At 35.1% G+C, this 21765-nt stretch overlaps 1 protein-coding gene across 12 annotated transcripts in view; it reads left to right on the forward strand.

The window, feature by feature from the left end:
- The window catches only part of UBE3A (ubiquitin protein ligase E3A), a 101464-nt gene that overhangs the window by 69831 nt on the left and 9868 nt on the right, over window positions 1-21765 (forward strand). For all 12 annotated transcript variants that reach the window (XM_003828062.7, XM_014347735.5, XM_008953387.6 and 9 more), the window contains 5 exons: window positions 8294-8438; window positions 11914-12119; window positions 12754-12918; window positions 14126-14281; window positions 14383-14456. In XM_003828062.7, coding sequence (XP_003828110.2) covers window positions 8294-8438; window positions 11914-12119; window positions 12754-12918; window positions 14126-14281; window positions 14383-14456 — 746 coding nt within the window. The remainder of the gene's footprint in view (window positions 1-8293; window positions 8439-11913; window positions 12120-12753; window positions 12919-14125; window positions 14282-14382; window positions 14457-21765) is intronic.

Below are 21765 nucleotides of genomic sequence, written 5' to 3' on the forward strand. Positions count from 1 at the left end.
TTGAGGTGAGATCCCTTCAGCTGTCTTCATCAAAAGCTATGTCTAGCCTTTAAAAGGCAATGAAATTACACTGTAAGAATCATTCCAGGGTTCAAAAAATTGTCTACCTTCCTTATCTGTCTTTTGCTCAGAAGTCTACTCAGTCTTATTTTCCTCAGTCCCCCATTTTTTTCTCTAGTAAAGCAAGACTAACAACAAAAGTTTAAGTACTTGGTGTATACTTTATTCTATATTTTAAATTCTATTCTAGAATTTTAAGGAAACAACTGCTTTTAAAGCCTTAGGTGTTAGTGTAAAATTAACTGTGAGCTCTTTAATTATGGTAACTTGTTTTTAGCAAGTTCTGCTTAATTATATCAAAATTAGATAATATAGTGTGGCCTACCATAAATCAGGATTCACTAGATAGTATATGTACTTGAATATTGCCAGCCCACAAAAGCAGTTCACTTCAGAAATCATGTGTGTTAGGCAGTTTAATAAACTGTGAAAATAGAAAGAGATGATGCTTACAGAGAAGCTTCCTTAGGGGCTCTGAATGCTCACACTAAGCAGATTTTACTCTTAACTTTCTTTCTCCCTTACTTTTTCTTCCTTTTCTTTTTTTAAAAAAATAACAGAATGTGAAAAGACTAGAAAAACCAGCATCGAAATAGGTCTTATAAGTAAAATTGATAACCTGCGTAATTTTTTGAAGTAAGTATTCACAGCAGGTGATGATTATGATAAAGCCACATATTTTAGTAACACATAGTAGAAGTTCTATAATAGAAAGTGGTTTAAGATTATTCTCTCATATGAAAGCTCAAAAGTGATGAATTTTTCAAGATCTTATTTCCCAAGGATCTCTGCTTTTTAAGCCTCATTCTTATATATCACAGTGAACAAACTAGTGGCCACTTTTTTATGACTTGCTAATTTTGGAATTGTATAGCAGGGTTGGGTGGAAAAGAAGAAATGAGAAACTTTGTGGTAAGCTTAATATTGATAAATAAAATTATGGGATCCTAGGCTTTAAGAGCTAAAAGAAACCTTAGAGTTTATCCACTCCTTAGTTTAGAAATCAAGCCCAGAAAATAGTGACTTCATATATGAGACTCTTGTATGTTTTCTGTTGAGGAGTGGTAACTTGAATTAATAATTGTGGATTTTTTTTAAAAAGAAAAATATATTCATTGCTTTTATATATTGTGAAATTCAAACCAGACTAGCAGCTTTTTTCCTGAGGTTTTTAGAGAAATTGTCTTTGATGACAAGAGAAGAATTCATGTTGATAGTATTTTCACTAATCTCTGATTGTAGGAAACACTATCATTTTATTACTGCTAAGACAGAAAAATACCAGCAATTCATTGTAAGATGCTATCATTTGTATGGTGTAATCTGATTTCAGAGATAATGTGAAAAAAGAAAAGTGAATTTTAGAATCAATAGAATATAAGTTGTCTCTTCACAAATACCTTAGAACTGCTTAAGAACACCCCCACCCTACCCGTTTAACTTACTGCCATAGTTCCCCTAGGACTTATTTTCAGTATATTTTCGTTATTGTTCCTTAGAAAACAGTACAGTGATAAACATGAGCTTAGACTTCACCTTTCATTTGAATGAAGACATTCCTAATGTGATGAGGTTTTTACATATTTACCCATTTGTGTGTTCTTTTACAAGTAGATAATTTCTCATTTTTCTTAGACGAAGCACTTCCAATGATAGTCTGTATTAAGATTTTTTAAATTACTTCTTAAAGGAGAAGATAGAGGTTATAAGTTTATGGAAGAATATAGTATTGCCATCATGAGGTCCCTCAAACTGCCTTCACATCTGAATGGGAAAATTGTTTAAAATAAATAAATAAATAAATAAATAAATAAATAAATAAATAAATAAAATCCAGGGCCCTAACCTCTAGAGGTTTAGATTAGAAGCTGTATTGTAGAGCCTACGAATCTGAACTTCTGGTAATACTCCACAAATATTTTGATAAAGCCAGACTCCAATATTTGGGAAGATGGCCTTTGGTTCAGCTCGGGTGGGGGTGTGTGTGCATGTGTGTTTATGTGTGTATGTGTGCATATATAGAGAGAGGAAGGCCATTTTGATATACAAGTATGTTTATGTGTTTTGGAAACTCAGATTTTTAAGAGGATCATGGGGACAGCAAGCTTGGAATAGAGGATGATGATGATGTGAAACTTGGTTCCAATTAGTCAGGGAGTTCTAGAATTTCACATAAATATCTAAAAACCAAAAGGAATGGCTGAGATGTGGAATTGAATAGGGAAGTTCAAAAATAGGAATTAGCACAGATAAAGGTGATTGGCACAGATAAAAAGCCCCACTACCAGGAGGTTCTGCAAAATCCCCTCTAAAAGTCACTGGCCCTTTTTATCTGGTTTCTAATAGCCCAGTCTAACCCAGCTTCCAGCATTTTCAGCTCCCAGCTTCCAGCATTGGTGAACACTCTTACTAGTGAAACATGAACTTAATTCTTTTATTTATTCATTGACTCACAGAGCTTTAAAAATGAGATTATTCTGTGCTGCACTAGGTATGTTTAATTTTGTCTTACACATACACTATATTGTGGTTAACATGTAATTTCCATTGTTCTTTCTTGTGATTTATTCTAATTGAAATCAAAAATGAAACCAAGAAATATGCTTGGTTTATGCCCTCAAAGTAATTTCTCAGAAACTGAATGAGAGAATGAAGCCTATATATACATAGATCCTCAGCATTATATAATAATTTAAGACAATGAAACATCAAACTTAGTATTACATGTGAGGAAAATGAAATCTAAAAGAGATTCCAGCCTACATAAATTAATGGCAGAATTGGAAATAGAAGTCAGGATTCCAGGTCTCATGGACGTACGTGATTACGTGATTTGGTGTTACCCAAACATTTAAACTACATTTGAGATATAACAGACTTTTCTTCATGTGTTTATCGTGAACATGAAAAAATTAATTTGGATAACCTGGAAATCTCCAGCAATAGTTTAAGCCTCAAGTTGACTGAAGTAGTTGAAGCTAGCCTTTCTTTCTTTTTCCTCTTTTTTTTTTTTTAGACGGAGTCTTGCTCTGTCACCCAGGCTGGAGTGCAGTGGCGCAATCTTGGCTCACTGCAAGCCCCGCCTCCCAGGTTCATGCCATTCTCCTGCCTCAGCCTCCCAAGTAGGTGGGACTACAGGCGCCTGCCACCATGCCCAGCTAATTTTTTTGTATTTTTAGTAGAGATGGGGTTTCACCGTGTTAGCCAGGATGGTCTCAATCTCCTGACCTCGTGATCCGCCCGCCTCGGCCTCCCAGAGTGCCGGGATTACAGGCATGAGCCACCACGCCCGGCCTTGAAGCTAGCCTTTCTTAGAAATCCCAGGCATTCTTAAGTATTAGAGGTCTCTTTTATCTGATTATTGCTTCTACTTAAATATTCATGGTATTAAGGAATTTTTTAAAAAAATTATGAGTTGATTTGATGTAATAGCTCAGAAAACTATAAGATTTTAAGTGATAAGGTTTTCCTTTTGATTCCTGTAAGTCTAGTAATATCATATTTTGATATTAAGATGTCATCCTGCTAGGTATTCTGCAAATGCTTTGATATCAGGTCAGATTTTTTTTTTAAAAATGAACTCCCTAGGATTTCATCATCATGGCCAATTAAAAAGTTCAGAAATTAAAAATCATTTTATCCAGCAATTGATGAAATCAAGAGTCTTAAAGAAGAGGAAGTTACGCAGTGAAGAGGTAGATATGATCATATCCAGGATATTTTTGTTTATTTTTCCCCAGTAATCTCTGTCTGTTGCTAGTCTCCATGTTAAATAAATACAACATACACTGTACTTTTAAATATACCTAAAAATTGGCCTGGCGCGGTGGCTCACGCCTGTAATCCCAGCACTTTGGGAGGCCAAGGCGGGCAGATCACAAGGTCAGGAGACCGAAACCATCCTGGCTAACACAGTGAAACCCCATCTCTACTAAAAAATACAAAAAAAAAATAGCCAGGCGCGGTGGCAGGCGCCTGTAGTCCCAGCTACTCGGGAGGCTGAGGCAGGAGAATGGCATGAACCTGGGAGGCGGGGCTTGCAGTGAGCCAAGATTGCACCACTGCACTCCAGCCTGGGCGACAGAGCGAGACTCCGTCTCAAAAAAAAAAAAAAAAAACAACAAACCTAAAAATCCACGTCTGTATTGTAAATAAATTGAGGCATGCATGCACGTTCTCCTTTTCAGAATGTTTAGACATAGTCCTCCAAATTTCAAATATCCTAATGCATTTAAAACAACTTCTGACTTAAAAAATACAGTGTTATGGTGAGGTTTGGGTTTAAACAACAACATACAATTTTAAATAATATAGCTATTATGTAAAGAATACACCTTTACAGTTTATTTGTTAAATCTTTTTTAAATTGACTGAACAATTGATGGAGGTTATTTTTAAGAAAAAGAATTATCAGTACAGCTGTTTATGTAATAATGGCCTTTATCAAAATGGTTATTGCTAAATTTTATGTGTTAATAATTTAAAATAAAATAGTTTTAAAGGCTATTTATGTATTCTGTTTTTACTATTTTATTTATTTTAATTTTTGAGACAGGGTCTTAACTCTGTCACCCAGGCCTGGAGTACAGTGGCACGATCTCTACTGACTGCAGCCTTGACCTCCCACCTCAGCCTCCCAAGTAGCTGGGATGACAGGCGCATGCCACCACCCCCCACTATTATTTATTTATTTATTTATTTATTTATTTATTTATTTTTTAGTTTTTTGTAGAAACAAGGTTTCATCATGTTGCCCAGGCTGATCTCAAACTGCTGGGCTCAGGCAATCTGCCTGCATTGGCCTCCCAAAGTGGTGGGATTACAGGTGTGAGCCACGGCGCCCAGCCTTTATTCTTCAGTGGTACAGTATTTTATGAAATCACTTATGTGTACCAGAATGGTAATCTAAAATAGGTAATAACAAAATTTTTGCCTACAGAATTCAGTTACCGACTACTTTTCAAATTATTCTTTTTACATATTTACATTTGAACACATTCTGACTCTGAAAAATGTATTTGTTGTAAAAAATGGAAAAATATGGAAAAGAATAAGGAAAATAAAAATCACTCATAATCCTAAAAAAAAAATTTTTGGTCGTCATTGAAGAGAGTGAGTAAAGCATAGTAGTTAAGAGCTTGTTTCCTGGATTAGTATCTGTTCCACAACTTACTGTGACTTACTGTGACTTGAAGTTATTTCACCTTTCAGTATCTTGGGGTCCTTATCTGTAAAGTGGAGTTAATGTTTCCTTCCTCATAAGGGTGTTGTGAAGATTAAATTAGTTACTATGTGTGAAATGCTGCAAAAGTGCTATATATTATTGTTGCTGTATTCATGGAATATTTTTGTTCTATAATGCTATGGTGGGTTTTCAGAAAATATTTTAGAACCAATAAAATAACAGCAACAACAGCTAGTACTTTTAAGCACTAACTTTATGCAGGGAATTAATCTAAGCAGTTCATACATTAATTTATTACTATATTATTATGGTTATTTTACAGATGAAATAAGAGAGGTAAAGTTGTATGTTTGCATTTACAATAGAACATATTGCATTGCATTACATTCTTTTGGCACCAAGGTGGGGAGCATAGAATAGAGATCAGTGGAAGTGGACAGACATGTAATATCTTATGGAGAATAAAGATAAATTTGCTTCAGTTATCATTTGACATGTCTTAGGTAGAGCTAAGACTAGATAGAACACAGGGCCTCTCAATCCTGTAGAAATTCACCACCACATCCTTTAAAAGGTTTTACATTGATAAGGAGTCAGCTGTCATCTATGAATGTTAGTGGGGAAAAGCTGTAGAATGCACAGTCTAAATACCAGATAACCTTTTTTTCCCCCACTTTGGAATACACTATATTTGATAAAAGCAAGTATACCTTTGGATGTAAAGGTAAATATAAACACTGACTTACATCTTTAACACCTAGCCAGTTGGGAACTGGCATAAGGAAACTCAGAATGGATTACATGGCAATATGGAATGTTGGCCTGGTCCCACATTTGAGCTAAGATGTTAATTCTAATTTTAGTCTCCTCAGAATTCTGTATACTCCGTAGCTTGAAACAGGTTTCCAACTGAAACTATTTTTTTTCCCAAGGTTATTTTCACATCTACATTTGTTTGACTCTAGATCTTGGAACTAGTCTATATCAAGTTCCTTTGGGGACACAAAATTGCAAATCTTTTGTTCAGAGAGCAAAACTATTTTAAAAGGTAACACTCTTTCTCATATATTCTTAATAAGCCTTCACAACTTACAGTATGTTGAGGAAACTGAGGCTTAATTGAATCGTGTGCTAAAGTTTAAAGGTTAAAAGTTATGGTAAGTGAGAGTTGGGACTAGTAAGGTGAATTCTGACTGACTCTTGGTCTTTCCATAACAAAACATTGTCTAAAAGTAAACTGTGTGGCCTAAAAATGATTTTGTAAATATTAGAGATTGGTGTTGAACAACAGACATTATTTAAAGCTAAAGACTAAATTCACAGAATAGGACCCTAAAGTTGAAGATACCCAGAAGATAATTTCAGCTAGTTTTGTCAAACTCTTTGACTGCAATCCCTAGTATTTTACATAGCATCCCAGTACATGCTTATCCATCTGTACATCTAATTGAAACAAAAGTTTCACAAAACAGTAGGTTCCATTACTATGTGGAATGCATTCTGATTTTCCCATTGCTGATTGCAAACCACTAAATGGATTAGACTACCCACTAATGAGTTGCAGGTGACAAGTTTGAAAAAACAATGCTCTCGGGCAACCTGACCTGATGCGTTAATTTATGAGATTTTATTTTTTATAGACAGACTAGATTGTCCAAATGAGTATTATTACTTTAACTACTGTAGTGCTGTGTTACAGTTGTTTCAATGATTATTGCATTTTTCAAAACCATTTTTAAAATTCTGTTTGAAATAGTTGGAATAACCTGAAAACATTTAATATCCTGTTTTGGTAAATTTTCATCTCCAAGATTAAATTTTTTTAACCAGCCAACAGATGTTTGAAGGCAAGTTAGGAGATATGATGGATACTGGATACAGTATCCATCCATGTACTAGATACAGTATCCATCCATGTACTAGATACAGTCATACTGTTAGCAAATTTTAGATACATAAAGTAAAACAAACAAAATGCAGTATAAACAGTTAATATTGGAATCTAGTGTTGATTTTATGATTAATCTCAATGAGGTTACTGTATATTCATAATTCTATAGGTACACAAGAATATTTGGTAAAAGATTTATAGTTGAGAAAATGCTAGACACTAAAGTTTGTTAACTTACAATTTTAAGAGTAAGGGCTGGGTGCGGTGGCTCACGCCTGTAATCCCAGCACTTTGAGAGGCTGAGGTGGGCGGATCATGAGGTCAGGAGTTCAAGACCATCCTGGCAAACGTGGTGAAACCCCATCTCTACTAAAAATAAAAAATTTAGCCAGGCGTAGTGGCGCCTGCCTGTAATCCCAGCTACTCAGGAGGCTGAGGCAGGAGAATTGCTTGAACCCAGGAGGCGGAGGTTGCAGTGAGCTGAGATCGCGCCACTGCACTCCAGCCTAGGCGACAGAGTGAGACTTCATCTCAAAAAAAAAAAAAAAAAAAAAGAGTAAGGACATGAGTAAGGTTATGTCTCACCTGTTTTTAAGGAAATGTGGATATAAGATGGGTTCTAGTCCATTAAAAGGTGGTAATTTATACTAAGTCTTATTGTGAGAGACCATAAACTGCTTTAGTATTCAGTGTATTTTTCTTAATTGAAATATTTTATTTATGACTTAGTAGATATTAAGACTTAACCCTTGAGTTTCTATTCTAATAAAGGACTACTAATGAACAATTTTGAGGTCAGACCTCTACTCCATTGTTTTTGCTGAAATGATTTAGCTGCTTTTCCATGTCCTAACTGTGTAGTCCAGACTTAACACACAAGTAATAAAATCTTAATTAATTGTATGTTAATTTCATAACAAATCAGTAAAGTTAGCTTTTTACTATGCTAGTGTCTGTTTTGTGTCTGTCTTTTTGATTATCTTTAAGACTGAATCTTTGTCTTCACTGACTTTTTATCAGTTTGCTTTCTGTTTCCATTTACATACAAAAAGTCAAAAATTTGTATTTGTTTCCTAATCCTACTCCTTGTTTTTATTTTGTTTTTTTCCTGATACTAGCAATCATCTTCTTTTCATGTTTATCTTTTCAATCACTAGCTAGAGATGATCGCTATGGAAAATCCTGCAGACTTGAAGAAGCAGTTGTATGTGGAATTTGAAGGAGAACAAGGAGTTGATGAGGGAGGTGTTTCCAAAGAATTTTTTCAGCTGGTTGTGGAGGAAATCTTCAATCCAGATATTGGTAAATACATTAGTAATGTGATTATGGTGTCGTATCATCTTTTGAGTTAGTTATTTGTTTATCTTACTTTGTAAATATTTTCAGCTGTGAAGAGCAGTAAAAGAAGGATTTGGTATGGATTACCCAGAATCACACATCATGACTGAATTTGTAGGTTTTAGGAACTGATTTGTATCACTAATTTATTCAAATTCTTTTATTTCTTAGAAGGAATATTCTAATGAAGGAAATTATCTCTTTGGTAAACTGAATTGAAAGCACTTTAGAATGGTATATTGGAACAGTTGGAGGGATTTCTTTGCTTTTTGTTGTCTAAAACCATCATCAAACTCACGGTTTTCCTGACCTGTGAACTTCAAAGAACAATGGTTTGAAGAGTATTGAGAGACTGTCTCACAAGTATGTCATGCTCAAAGTTCAGAAACACTAGCTGATATCACATTAATTAGGTTTATTTGCTATAAGATTTCTTGGGGCTTAATATAGGTAGTGTTTCCCCCAAACTTTTTGAACTCCAGAACTCTTTTTCTGCCCTAACAGAAGAGTTGTTATTGAACACAGTTTGGGAAAGGCTGATGGGATTTGGCAATTTGAAAGTGAAGGATCAGAATTTTAGTTTTTTCCCTTTTGTGATAAAGTAGAACAGGGAAAAGATGCAGTCTTTTGGGTAGTCTACTTAACTGCATAATTCTGAACTGGTTCAGTTTCTACTGTAAATATAACCACTTAGTAACTGAGCTTGCTTATGTTTAAAATTGAGTACATGACAATTACAGGAAAAGGTTTCCACTGAAGGTACCATCAGAATTGTGAGGAGTGTGCATAGAATAATGTATGTCATTTCCCTTCAGCTTTGAGATTAGAACTGTTATAGCCTGTTGATTCTAATTGAGTTGACCTTTCTGTTACTGTTCTTAGTCACACACACACACACACACACACACACACACACACACACACACACGCATCCCTTATCTATAATCTGGCTAGGGTTTTATTAATAACTAAAAAGCTATGCCATTTCTATGTAGTTTGTTCTAAGTAAATCAGAGATCATAAGACGACGCCCTTTTTGAGATAGAAAATTATAAACTTCATAAAGTTCTTAAATTTGGTAAACCTTAGCTCTAGCTTTTGATGTATCTAGAAATGTTAAACCTTAGCTATAAAGCATACTTGCATTATATGCAGAAATACTTGTAAGAAAAAACATAGATTAAGCAGTTCCAGTAAGATAACTGAAGTGATGGCAGTAGAAGTATCAAAAAGGAATATTTTACCAGGAGGTTATGGTGCTTTTCTCCCTGGAACATGAGAAAATGTGCCTAAAATGGAACTTCAGAGTTATATTCTGATTAACTTATAGCTTATTGCTCTTGGTTCCAAGGAAGGGCATTTGTGACATTTTATTAAATTTATTAATTTTTTAGACACACCATTGTCAGCTTGAACAAATTTATTAATTGTAATTATTTGTCAGCTGTTCTTGATCCTGTTAATACCATACTTATAACTAAAAGCATTTCCATGGATGTTGTAACTTGGCCTGTAAAAAAAATGTTTAGATAGAAACCATGAAACTCAAATATGAATTGTTTAATTTTCAAACCATTTTGCATTCAGAAAATGTCCTAAGCTTAATTCATACTCCTAGTGATCAAGGAAACATGTTAAAGCTCCTTGTTTTTAAACTTAAAGTGACAATGACATTTTCAAAGATTTTAAAATTCTTATAAACAGGTTAAAATACTTATATACTGTATAATTTGATTTCTAATTTCTAAGCTCTACTTTTCTATTGGAAATTACAGATTTTTTTCAGACTTAATTCTTAAGATGTTTTCATTGTTTCACAATAGCAACTAAACGTAGTAAAATGATTTAAATTCAATTAAAATTTTTTTCCTTAGTCATTTAAAAGGGAAGAAATCAATTTTTAGTAGTACTCATTCCAAAGATTCCAGTTTTCCTTTTTTTTAATCTTTTATTTTTTGGTGGAGGGAGGCAGGATCTGGCTCTGAGGCCCAGGCTGGAGTGTAGTGGTTCTGTCTCGGCTCACTGCAGCCTCCACCTCCCAGGCTCAAGACTCAAACCATCCCCATGCATCAACCTCTCAAGTAGCTGAGACTATAGGCACATGCTACCACACCCAGCTTATTTTTTGTGTTTTTGTAGAGATGGGGTTTCTCCATCTTGCCCAGGCTGGTCTTGAACTCCTGAGCTCAAGTGATCTGCCTGCCTCAGCCTCCCCAAAGTGCTGGGATTACAGGTGTGAACTACCACACCGGGCCCCAATTTTCCAATGAGTGATATAAAAAAGGCCTCCACGCAGGCGCCTGTAGTCCCAACTACTCCGGAGGCTGAGGCCAGAGAATGGCATGAACCCAGGAGGCGGAGCTTGCACTAAGCCGAGTGCTGCTGCACTCCAGCTTGGGCGACAGAGCAAGACCGTCTCAAAAAAAAAAAACAAAAAAGCCTCCATGATTGGGGCTTGCATAGTGAAGACCATGTGAAATTGAAACACTATGAAACTACTTTTCTTTTACGTATTGGCCCATAATTAACGTGTATTGAATAGCTTTGTTTATCTAAGTTCATCAGATTTATCCAGGTTTATGTATTTCAGATCATCTGATTTTATTAGGAAAATGCTAGAAAAATTTCATGGCACCATTGTCTAATTTTGAAAAAACGAACCTTTCCTTACTGTGATTAAAAATTGTTTTTTAGGCCAGGCGTGGTGGCTCACGCCTGTAATCCCAGCACTTTGGGAGGCTGAGGCTGGCAGATCACGAGGTCAAGAGATTGAGACCATCCTGGCAAACATGGTGAAACCCCTTCTCTACTAAAAATACAAAAATTAGCTGGCATGGTGGTGCACACCTGTAGTCCTAGCTACTCAGGAGGCTGAGGCAGGAGAATTGTTTGAACCCAGGAGGCGGAGGTTGCAGTGAGATATCGTGCCACTCCAGTCCACCCTGGGTAACAGAGCGAGACTCCATCTCAAGGAAAAAAATGAAAAATTGTTTTCAAAAATAGTACGTGTGGTACAGATATAAGTAATTATATTTTTATAAATGAAACACTTTCGAAATGTAGCCATTTTTTGTTTTTTTATGTTTATTTTTCAGCTATGGGTGGATAAAACATGAATATAACTTTTCTTATGTGTTAGTAGAAAGTTAGAAAGCTTGAATTTAATTAACGTATTTTTCTACCCGATGCCACCAAATTACTTACTACTTTATTCCTTTGGCTTCATAAAATTACATATCACCATTCACCCCAATTTATAGCAGATATATGTGGACATTGTTTTCTCAAGTGCTAATATAATAGAAATCAATGTTGCATGCCTAATTACATATATTTTAAATGTTTTATATGCATAATTATTTTAAGTTTATATTTGTATTATTCATCAGTCCTTAATAAAATACAAAAGTAATGTATTTTTAAAAATCATTTCTTATAGGTATGTTCACATACGATGAATCTACAAAATTGTTTTGGTTTAATCCATCTTCTTTTGAAACTGAGGGTCAGTTTACTCTGATTGGCATAGTACTGGGTCTGGCTATTTACAATAACTGTATACTGGATGTACATTTTCCCATGGTTGTCTACAGGAAGCTAATGGGGAAAAAAGGAACTTTTCGTGACTTGGGAGACTCTCACCCAGTAAGTTCTTTGTCATTTTTTAAATTCAGTCTCTTAGATTTTATTTAAATGCAAAAATTTAATTTATATCAAAATTTTAAAGTTTTTGTTTAGAATCTTTGTTGATACTCTTATCAATAAGATAAAAATGTTTTAATCTGACCGAAGTACCAGAAACACTTAAAAACTCAAAGGGGGACATTTTTATATATTGCTGTCAGCACGAAGCTTTTGTAAGATTGATTCCATAGAGAAGTGTTTCTAAACATTTTGTTTGTGTTTTAGTGAAATCTTAAGAGATAGGTAAAAATCAGAGTAGCCCTGGCTAAGGGTCTTGGTAGTTACAATGAGTGTGCCTGCTCCTACCACCCCCACCCCCACCTTGAGACACCACAGAATTTCTCATAGAGCACAGTGTGAAATCTGTTGCTAAATTGGTGGTATGGGGTTTCTCAGCAGAGAATGGGACATCACAGTGACTGACAATCTTTCTTTTATAGGTTGGAAACTATTTGGGGGACTGGAGGGATACTGTCCACACTTTTTACAATTTTTATTGATAAGATTTTTGTTGTCTTCTAAGAAGAGTGATATAAATTATTTGTTGTATTTTGTAGTTCTATGGTGGCCTCAATTTACCATTTCTGGTTGCTAGGTTCTATATCAGAGTTTAAAAGATTTATTGGAGTATGAAGGGAATGTGGAAGATGACATGATGATCACTTTCCAGATATCACAGACAGATCTTTTTGGTAACCCAATGATGTATGATCTAAAGGAAAATGGTGATAAAATTCCAATTACAAATGAAAACAGGAAGGTAATAAATGTTTTTATGTCACATTTTGTCTCTTCATTAACAATTTCAAAGCATGTATGCTTATAATTTTTAAAGAAGTATCTAATATAGTCTGTACAAAAAAAAAACAAGTAACTAAGTTTATGTAAATGCTAGAGTCCACTTTTCTAAATCTTGGATATAAGTTGGTATGAAAGCACACAGTTGGGCACTAAAGCCCCTTTTAGAGAAAGAGGACATGAAGCAGGAGATAGTTAATAGCTAAGTGTGGTTGTAGTATAAAGCAAGAAGCAGGGTGTTTCTTGTATTAAGCTGTAAGCAGGAACCTCATGATTAAGGTCTTTATCACAGAACAAATAAAAATTACATTTAATTTACACATGTATATCCTGTTTGTGATAAAAATACATTTCTGAAAAGTATTCTTTACGTCAGATTTGGGTTTCTATTGACTAAAATGTGTTCATCGGGAATGGGAATAACCCAGAACATAACAAGCAAAAAATTATGACAAATATATAGTATACCTTTAAGAAACATGTTTATATTGATATAATTTTTTGATTAAATATTATACACACTAAGGGTACAAAGCACATTTTCCTTTTATGATTTGATACAGTAGTTTATGTGTCAGTCAGTACTTCCACATTTTTGCTGAACTGGATACAGTAGGCAGCTTACCAAATATTCTATGGTAGAAAACTTGGGACTTCCTGGTTTGCTTAAATCAAATACATTGTACTCTCTTAAAACGGTTGGCATTTATAAATAGATGGATACATGGTTTAAATGTGTCTGTTTGCATACCTAGTTGAGAGAACCTAAAGAATTTTCTGCGTCTCCAGCATTTATATTCAGTTCTGTTTAATACATTATCGAAATTGACATTTATATGTATGACAGTTTTGTGTATATGGCCTTTTCATAGCTTAATATTGGCTGTAACAGAGAATTGTGAAATTGTAAGAAGTAGTTTTGTTTGTAGGTGTAAAATTGAATTTTTAAGAATATTCTTGACAGTTTTATGTATATGGCCTTTTCATAGCTTAATATTGGCTATAACAGAGAATTGTGAAATTGTTAAGAAGTAGGTGTAAAATTGAATTTTTAAGAATATTCTTGAATTTTTTTTCTTGGAAAAATTAAAAAGCTATGCAGCCCAATTACTTGTGTTTTGTTTGCATAGCATATTATAAGAAGTTCTTGTGATTAATGTTTTCTACAGGAATTTGTCAATCTTTATTCTGACTACATTCTCAATAAATCAGTAGAAAAACAGTTCAAGGCTTTTCGGAGAGGTTTTCATATGGTGACCAATGAATCTCCCTTAAAGTACTTATTCAGACCAGAAGAAATTGAATTGCTTATATGTGGAAGCCGGGTAAGAAAGCAGGTGTCTGCAAAAAGTCATGTATCGATTTATTGTTTGTAATGATACAGTAGTATAGCAGATAACTAAGACATATTTTCTTGAATTTGCAGAATCTAGATTTCCAAGCACTAGAAGAAACTACAGAATATGACGGTGGCTATACCAGGGACTCTGTTCTGATTAGGTGAGGTACTTAGTTCTTCAAAGGAAGATTTGATTCACCAAAGGGGTGTGTGATTTTGCTTCAGACCTTTATCTCTAGGTACTAATTCCCAAACAAGCAAACTCACAAATTGTCATCTATATACTTAGATTTGTATTTGTAATATAATCACCATTTTTCAGAGCTAATCTTGTGATTTATTTCATGAATGAAGTGTTGTTATATATAAGTCTCATGTGATCTCCTGCATTTGGGGTATGGATTATCTAGTATTCCTCACTGGTTAGAGTATGCTTACTGCTGGTTAGAAGATAATTAAAATAAGGCTACCACGTCTGCAATTTTTCCTTTCTTTTGAACTCTGCATTTGTGAACTGTTACATGGCTTCCCAGGATCAAGCACTTTTTGAGTGAAATGGTAGTCTTTTATTTAATTCTTAAGATAATATGTCCAGATACATACTAGTATTTCCATTTTACACCTTAAAAAACTAAGCCCTGAATTCTCACAGAAAGATGTAGAGGTTCCCAGTTCTATCTGCTTTTAAGCAAATGCCCTTACTACTCTACTGTCTACTTCTGTGTACTACATCATCCAATTCTGAAAGACATAGGCTTCCCCATCCCCTGCTAAGACTGGTTCAAGTGGCAGCTGCTGATGGATTGCAGTGAGAAGGCATGCAAACAGGTACCTTCCTGGAAGTTGTCTCCAAAGGCTATTGCTCTAAGACTCAAGTATATAAACACTAGAATGAATATCAACTCTATCTAGCAATAAATGTTATTTTTATATTACAGTTGACCCTTGAACAACACAGCTGTGAACTTCATGGGCCCTCTGACATGCAGATTTTTTTTCTCAACTAAGAGCAGATTCAGTATTGGTGGGACTCAGAACCTGCATATACAGAGGGCTGACTTTCATACATGCCAGTTTCGCAGGGCCAACTGCAGAACTTGAGCGTGCATGGATTTTGGTATACACACGTGGTCCTGGAACCAATCCCTGTCACGTATACCAAGGGATGGCTGTATGTTACTTTATATTCATTTGTTCTGTTATTTTATAAGGTTGTTCGTCGTGGTATGTGGGAATTCACCAGTATTTCTTCTTTTTGGTGCACCGTTGGTCATTTCTGGCAGCAGTGGTGAATGTATTTACTCTTAGCAACCTCTGTGCTGCTACCTGTTCAGAGTTTCAAAGGTGATTCATTAAAGGGTTGGGATAACATGGTGATAGGAAAAACCCCCCTCATCAGTCACAAGGAGTATAACAGCAATATCTCTGTAATATGATTGATCATAGATACAATTTCTAGTAGGAAAAAAAGTCATATCTTGATGCATCTCTGAGAATAGTTGAACATATCTTGTGCTATTCTTTATAGAGAAATTATCTTTGAAATTAAAGTCTTAATTTTACTTCTAGCTTTTTATAACAACATAATCCCTACTTGGTATGTATCTTAAGATCATTTTTAAATGTATGATTTGAAGGGCAAACTAGTGTTATGTGAAAAATGACAGATAAAGTAGCTTCCAACTCATCCTCAAGAGTTGATGATATTCTAAACCTTTTCTAACTAAATTCAGCTTCTTAATTTTCTCAATATAAATATGATGAAAATATTAATTCATTAAATAGTCTACAAGTATTCGGTAGTTGAAGACTTAAAGTAGTGCTTGTAATAACAGAAGAGAAAAAAGACATTACAGGCATATCTCACTTTATTGCACTTTGCAGATACTGAGTTTTTTTGGTGGCAACCCTGCATCAAGCAGGTCTACCAGCACCATTTTTCCAACAAAATGTGCTCACTTCATTAGCATTTTTAGCAATGATTTTAAATTAAGATAATGTACTTATTTTTAGACAATGCTGTTACACACTTGACTACAGTATAATGTAAACGTAACTTTTATAAGCACTAGGAAACAAAAAAATTTGTGTGACTCACTTTACTGCCATAATCATTTTATTTGCCATGGTCTGAAGCTGAACCGGCAGTATCTCTGGGGTATGCCTGTATAGATATTTTGGTTGGTATTTATTTATTGTATGCAGAATTCATAAAAATAAAAACTGTGAGGCTGTTTAATACATTTCAACTAAAAGTTGCCAGCATCATTAATATGTAAACCACTAGAAATAAGATTTTGTTAATTTTTTGTTTGTTTGTTTAAACAGAGTCTTGCTCTGTCACTGAGGCTGGAGTGCAGTGGCGCAGTCTCAGTTCACTGCAACCTCCGCTTCCTGGGTTCAAGTGATTCTCCTGCCTTAGCCTCCTGAGTAGCTGGGGTTACAGGTGCACACCACTACACCTGGCTAATGTTTGTATTTTTAGTAGAGAAAAGGGTTTTGCCATGTTGGCCAGGCTGGTCTCAAACTCCTGACCTCTGGTGATCCGCCCGCCTCGGCCTCCCAAAGTGCTGGGATTACAGGCGTGAGCCACCATACCTAGCAAAATCAACTCTGAATCTGAATCAAACCTTTGAAACAAAAATTACCAATCAAAAAAACATGCAATCCCTGCCCCTAACTTTGAAAAAGTGACAAGGAAGGACATTTGGAAAGATGTCTCTAAGCAGTCAACAAGAAATGAAATCAGGGAGAGCTTTTTCAGCACCTGAAAAATACATGCAAAAACGCCCGAGGCGGGCAGATCACCGGAAGCCAGGAGTTTGAGACCAGCCTGGCCAACATGGGGGAAACCCCGTCTCTACTAAAAATACAAAAATTAGCTGGGTTTGGTGGCAGGCAGCTGTAATCCCAGCTCCTCGGGAGGCTGAGGCAGGAGACTCGCTTGAACCTGGGAGGCGGAGGTTGCAGTGAGCCTAGATCGTGCCACTGCACTCCAGCCTGGGCAACAGAGTGAGATTCCATCTCAAAAAAACGAAAAACAGATTCAGAGTTTATTTCCTTCCCAAATACTTCATAGATGTTGGTTTGTAGGAATAACTTAAAAGTCTCACTCGCTTTCTGTCTTTTCTAGTAATTTTTATCGTGGATTCTGATTGCCTAGATCTGCTAATTCATTGAGGGTTGCAAAATTGTGATACTCGAATTCTTTATTCCTCCTTCCTTTATTACCTGTAATACTTCTTAAGAAAAACTCTTTCTCATCAACTCTATGACTACCCTAAATTACAGATCCACATATAGGATCTGTATACATGTATATAAATATGTACATATCATATACGATAATGCTTAATTCTTTCCCATTACTTACTAATTTTCAAAATAATGTGATTCCCTAACTGCTCTCTGAATGTTATCAATGTGGTGGTAATAATGGTGGTGTCGATGTTGTGTGGGGTAAAATTTGAATACAGTGAAATACCCAGGGCTTAATTGGGTTAGTTTTTAAAAATTACATTTATGTAACCATATTTCAGTCAAGGTGTAGACTATGTCCATTAGCACAGAGTTCCCATGTTTTCCCTTCCAGTGAATCTCCATCCCCCATTAGAACAGACAATAACTGTCCTAATTACTGTCACTGTAGCTTACTTTTGTCTGCTCTAGAATTTCTTATGAATAGAATCTTATGTACTTGTACTGCATGAAGACTCTTTAGATTCATCCATGTTATTGCATTGATTTATAGTGCCTTTTAAAAAATTATAGAGTAGTGTTGCATTATATGAATATGCAAAGTGTGTTTTTTTTTTACCTGTTGGTGGACAGTTGGATTGTTTCCAGTTTGGAACTATTGTGAATAAAGCTGTATAGTCTTATTGTGGAAATGTTTTATTTCTCCTGGGCAAACATGTAGGAGTGGAGTTTCCAAAGCATATAGTAGGTGCATATTTAACTAAAAGTGTCTTTTCCTCATTTTTAATATTGGATTTTTGTATTTCTATTGACTATAGATATTTTCTTAAAATATAGCAGTATGCTTTATCCTTAGTTTTGCTTTTTTTTGGTTTCAGTTATCTTTGGTCAGCAGTGGTCCAAAAATATTTATTAAGTAGAAAATTCCATGAATAATTCAGGGTTTTTGATGTATGTGTGTGTTGGCGGGTGCAGGGCAGGGAGAGTTGGTTGGTTGGTTCGTTGGTTTTTTTTTTTTTTAAAGAGACAAAGTCTCTATCATCCAGGCTGGAGTGCAGTAGCATGACTACAGATTGTTATAAACTGAAACTCCTGGGCTCATGCAATCTTCTTACCTCAGCCCTCTGAGTATCTGGGCTCATGCAATCTTCTTACCTCAGCCCTCTGAGTATCTGGGCTCATGCAATCTTCTTACGTCAGCCCTCTGAGTAGCTGGTACTACAGGTGTGCAGCTAATTTTTAGTTGGTTATTTTTTGTAGAAACAGGGTCTCACTATGTTGCCCAGGCTGGTTTCAAACCCCTGGACTCTAGCAATTCTTCCACTTCAGCCTTCCAAAGTGCTGGGATTACAGGCGTGAGCCACTGCACCCAGCCAACAACTCTTAAGTTTTAAATTACATGCTATTCTGAGTAACATGGTGAAATCTCCCACCTTTCCACCCAGGGCATGAATTATCCCTTTTTCCACTATATCGTTGTTGTCTAGACTACCCACCACTTTTAGTCTACTGGTTATCAGATCGACTGTTGCAGTATCACATGCTTGTGTTCAAGTAACCCTTATTTTACTTAATAATGGCCCTAAAGCACAAGAGCAGTGATGTTGGAAATTCGAATATATATGCCAAAGAGAAGCTGGAAAGTGCTTCCTTTAAGGAAAGAATTTAAAAATCATATGTTGAGGTTGCTAAAATCTATGATAAAAATGAGTATTGTATCTATGAAATTGTGAAGAAGGAAAAATAAATCATGCATAGTATATACAGGGTTCAGTACTATTTGCAATTTCAGACATCACTGGAGGTCTTGGAACATATTCCCCATGGGTAAGTGGGGAATACTGTATATTCTATATAAAAGGCCCATTTCTGATAAGTAGTTTATGATTATTTTCTCCAAGTTTTCATTTTCTTAAGTGTCTTCTGGTGAGCAGAAATTATTCATTTTTTGAGGTCTAATTTATTTTTTCTTTTATGGTTTTTTATGTCCTTTTATATCTTTGCCTAGCCCAAAGCCACAAATATCTTCTTGTTTTCTTCTAATTGTGTAATATAGGTTTAACTTTTATGTGTAAATCTGTGATCCACCACCAATAAAATTTTGTGATGCTGTTAGACAGTGGATGTCATTCATTTTCTAAATAGTTTTATTTATTTGTTCCAGTACCATTTGTTAAAGAGACTTTTCTTTCCCCATTGAATTGCCTTTGCACCTTTGTTGAAAATCAATCTGTGTGTGAGCCGTGTTTCTGGATTCTCCATTCTGTTCTATTAATTTGTTTTATCCTTTTGCCAAAATGACACTGTTATGGTTACTGCAGCTTCAAATCAGATGCTGTGAGTCCCACAACTTTTTCATTAGGTTGCTTTGACTTTTATTTGCATATAAATATTAGAATCAGTTAATTTTTACAAACAAAAGGGCAAAGCCTGCAGAGATTTTGATTTGGGTTGCTTTGACTGGGGTAGGTCAATTTGGAGAGAATTCACATTTTAACAATATATTCTTCCAATCCTTGAACACCGTACGTCTCTCCATTTATTTAGATGTTTGTTAGTTTATCTCAGCACTGTTTTATAGTTTTTAATGTTGAAATCATGTACTCTTTGGTTAGGAATAAATTTAAAATATGTTTCTAATGCTATTAGTGGTATTTTTTAAATACTGCTTTTCACTTGTTTATTACTATCTTGAAATAAAATCGATTTTTATATATTGATCTTGTATCCTATAACCTTTCTAAATTGACTTATTCTAGTAGTTATTTAGTAGATTTCATAGGGTTTTCTAGTAAACAGCTATGTCATCTACAAATCAAGACAGGTTTCTTTCTTTCCAATGTTTATGTGATTTATTACTGTTCCTCTATTGCACTGGCTAGAACCTTTGGTAGAAGGTATTCTTACTTTATTCCTCATTTTATTGAGAGAGACTATAATATTTACCATTAACTGTGATGTTACTTGTAAACAAAAAGTTTGTATTTCTCTGGGATTAAAAACCAAGAGTCCATTTGGTTTTTTACTGTTGAGTTTTAAGGGTTCCTTATGTATTTTCTAGGTATGTTCTTCCTTCATTGAATTGTTTTTTTCACATACATATGTTAAAAATCACTTGAGAATATTTATATAGGTCTGCTTCTGAGATTTATCTGTTTATCAGGTTTTGTTTCATTTATTTTGAGGCTCTATCATTTGGTTCATACCCATTTAGAATTACTATGTCTTGGTGATTGGTCCTTTATCATTATATAAGTTTTTTCTCTTTTGCAATTTTCTTTGCTCTGAATCTGATATGAGTGTAACCATTTCTGTTTTTTTTTTAAATTAATGTTTGCATGATCTGTCTTTTACTATCATTTTACTTTCATCCTGTGTTGCTGAATTTGAAACGAATCTCTTGTAAACAGCATATAGTTGTCATTTTAATAAAAACTGTTAGTCTCTGCCTTTTAATTTTTTTATTTAGACCATTTATATTTAAGGTAATTATTGATATGTTAGGGAGAGGTCTGCCATTTTATTATTTGTTTTCTGTTTCTGTCTTCTGTTTATGGTTATTTATTTGTTGCCTTCCATGATTACTTGAACATTTTTTTAAGATTTTTAAGACCCTTGATTTATTTGGTGTTTGGGTTTTGTTTTGTTTTGTTTGTTTGTTTGTTTTTGTTTCGAGACGCAGTCTCGCTCTGTTGCCCAGGCTGGAGTGCAGTGGCACAATCTCAGCTCACTGCAACATCAGCCTCCCAGGTTCAAGCAATCCTCCTGCCTCAGCCTCCTGGGTAGCTGGGACTACAGGCACATGCCACCACACCTGGCTAATTTTTGTATTTTTATTAGAGATGAGGTTTCACCATATTGGCCAGGCTGGTCTCAAACTCTTGACCTTGTGATCTGTCCACCTCAGCCTCCCAAAGTGCTGGAATTACAGGCATGAGCCACCATGCCTGGCCTTCTATGTGTTTTTTATAGTTGTTTTCACGGTCATTGTGGGTATCACATTATAGATAATGTGACTTACCACCATTCACTGCCATCAATACCATTACATGGAATGAGATATGGAAACCTTAATTTCAGTTGGGTCTCTTTCCCCACTTTTAAATAGTATTGTTTTGAGGATTAATGCTATTACAGTTTTTGTATCAGTTATCCAATATGACTTACAGAACTTATCAAGGGAGTGATGCTCTGTTGTATGTACCCATGTTTCTGCTATTTCCATTATTTTTTCCAAGATTCCATCTTTTATTACTTCCATTAGCCAGTCTT

Source organism: Pan paniscus, chromosome 16 (assembly GCF_029289425.2).
Source record: "Pan paniscus chromosome 16, NHGRI_mPanPan1-v2.0_pri, whole genome shotgun sequence".
Lineage (NCBI taxonomy): Eukaryota > Metazoa > Chordata > Mammalia > Primates > Hominidae > Pan > Pan paniscus.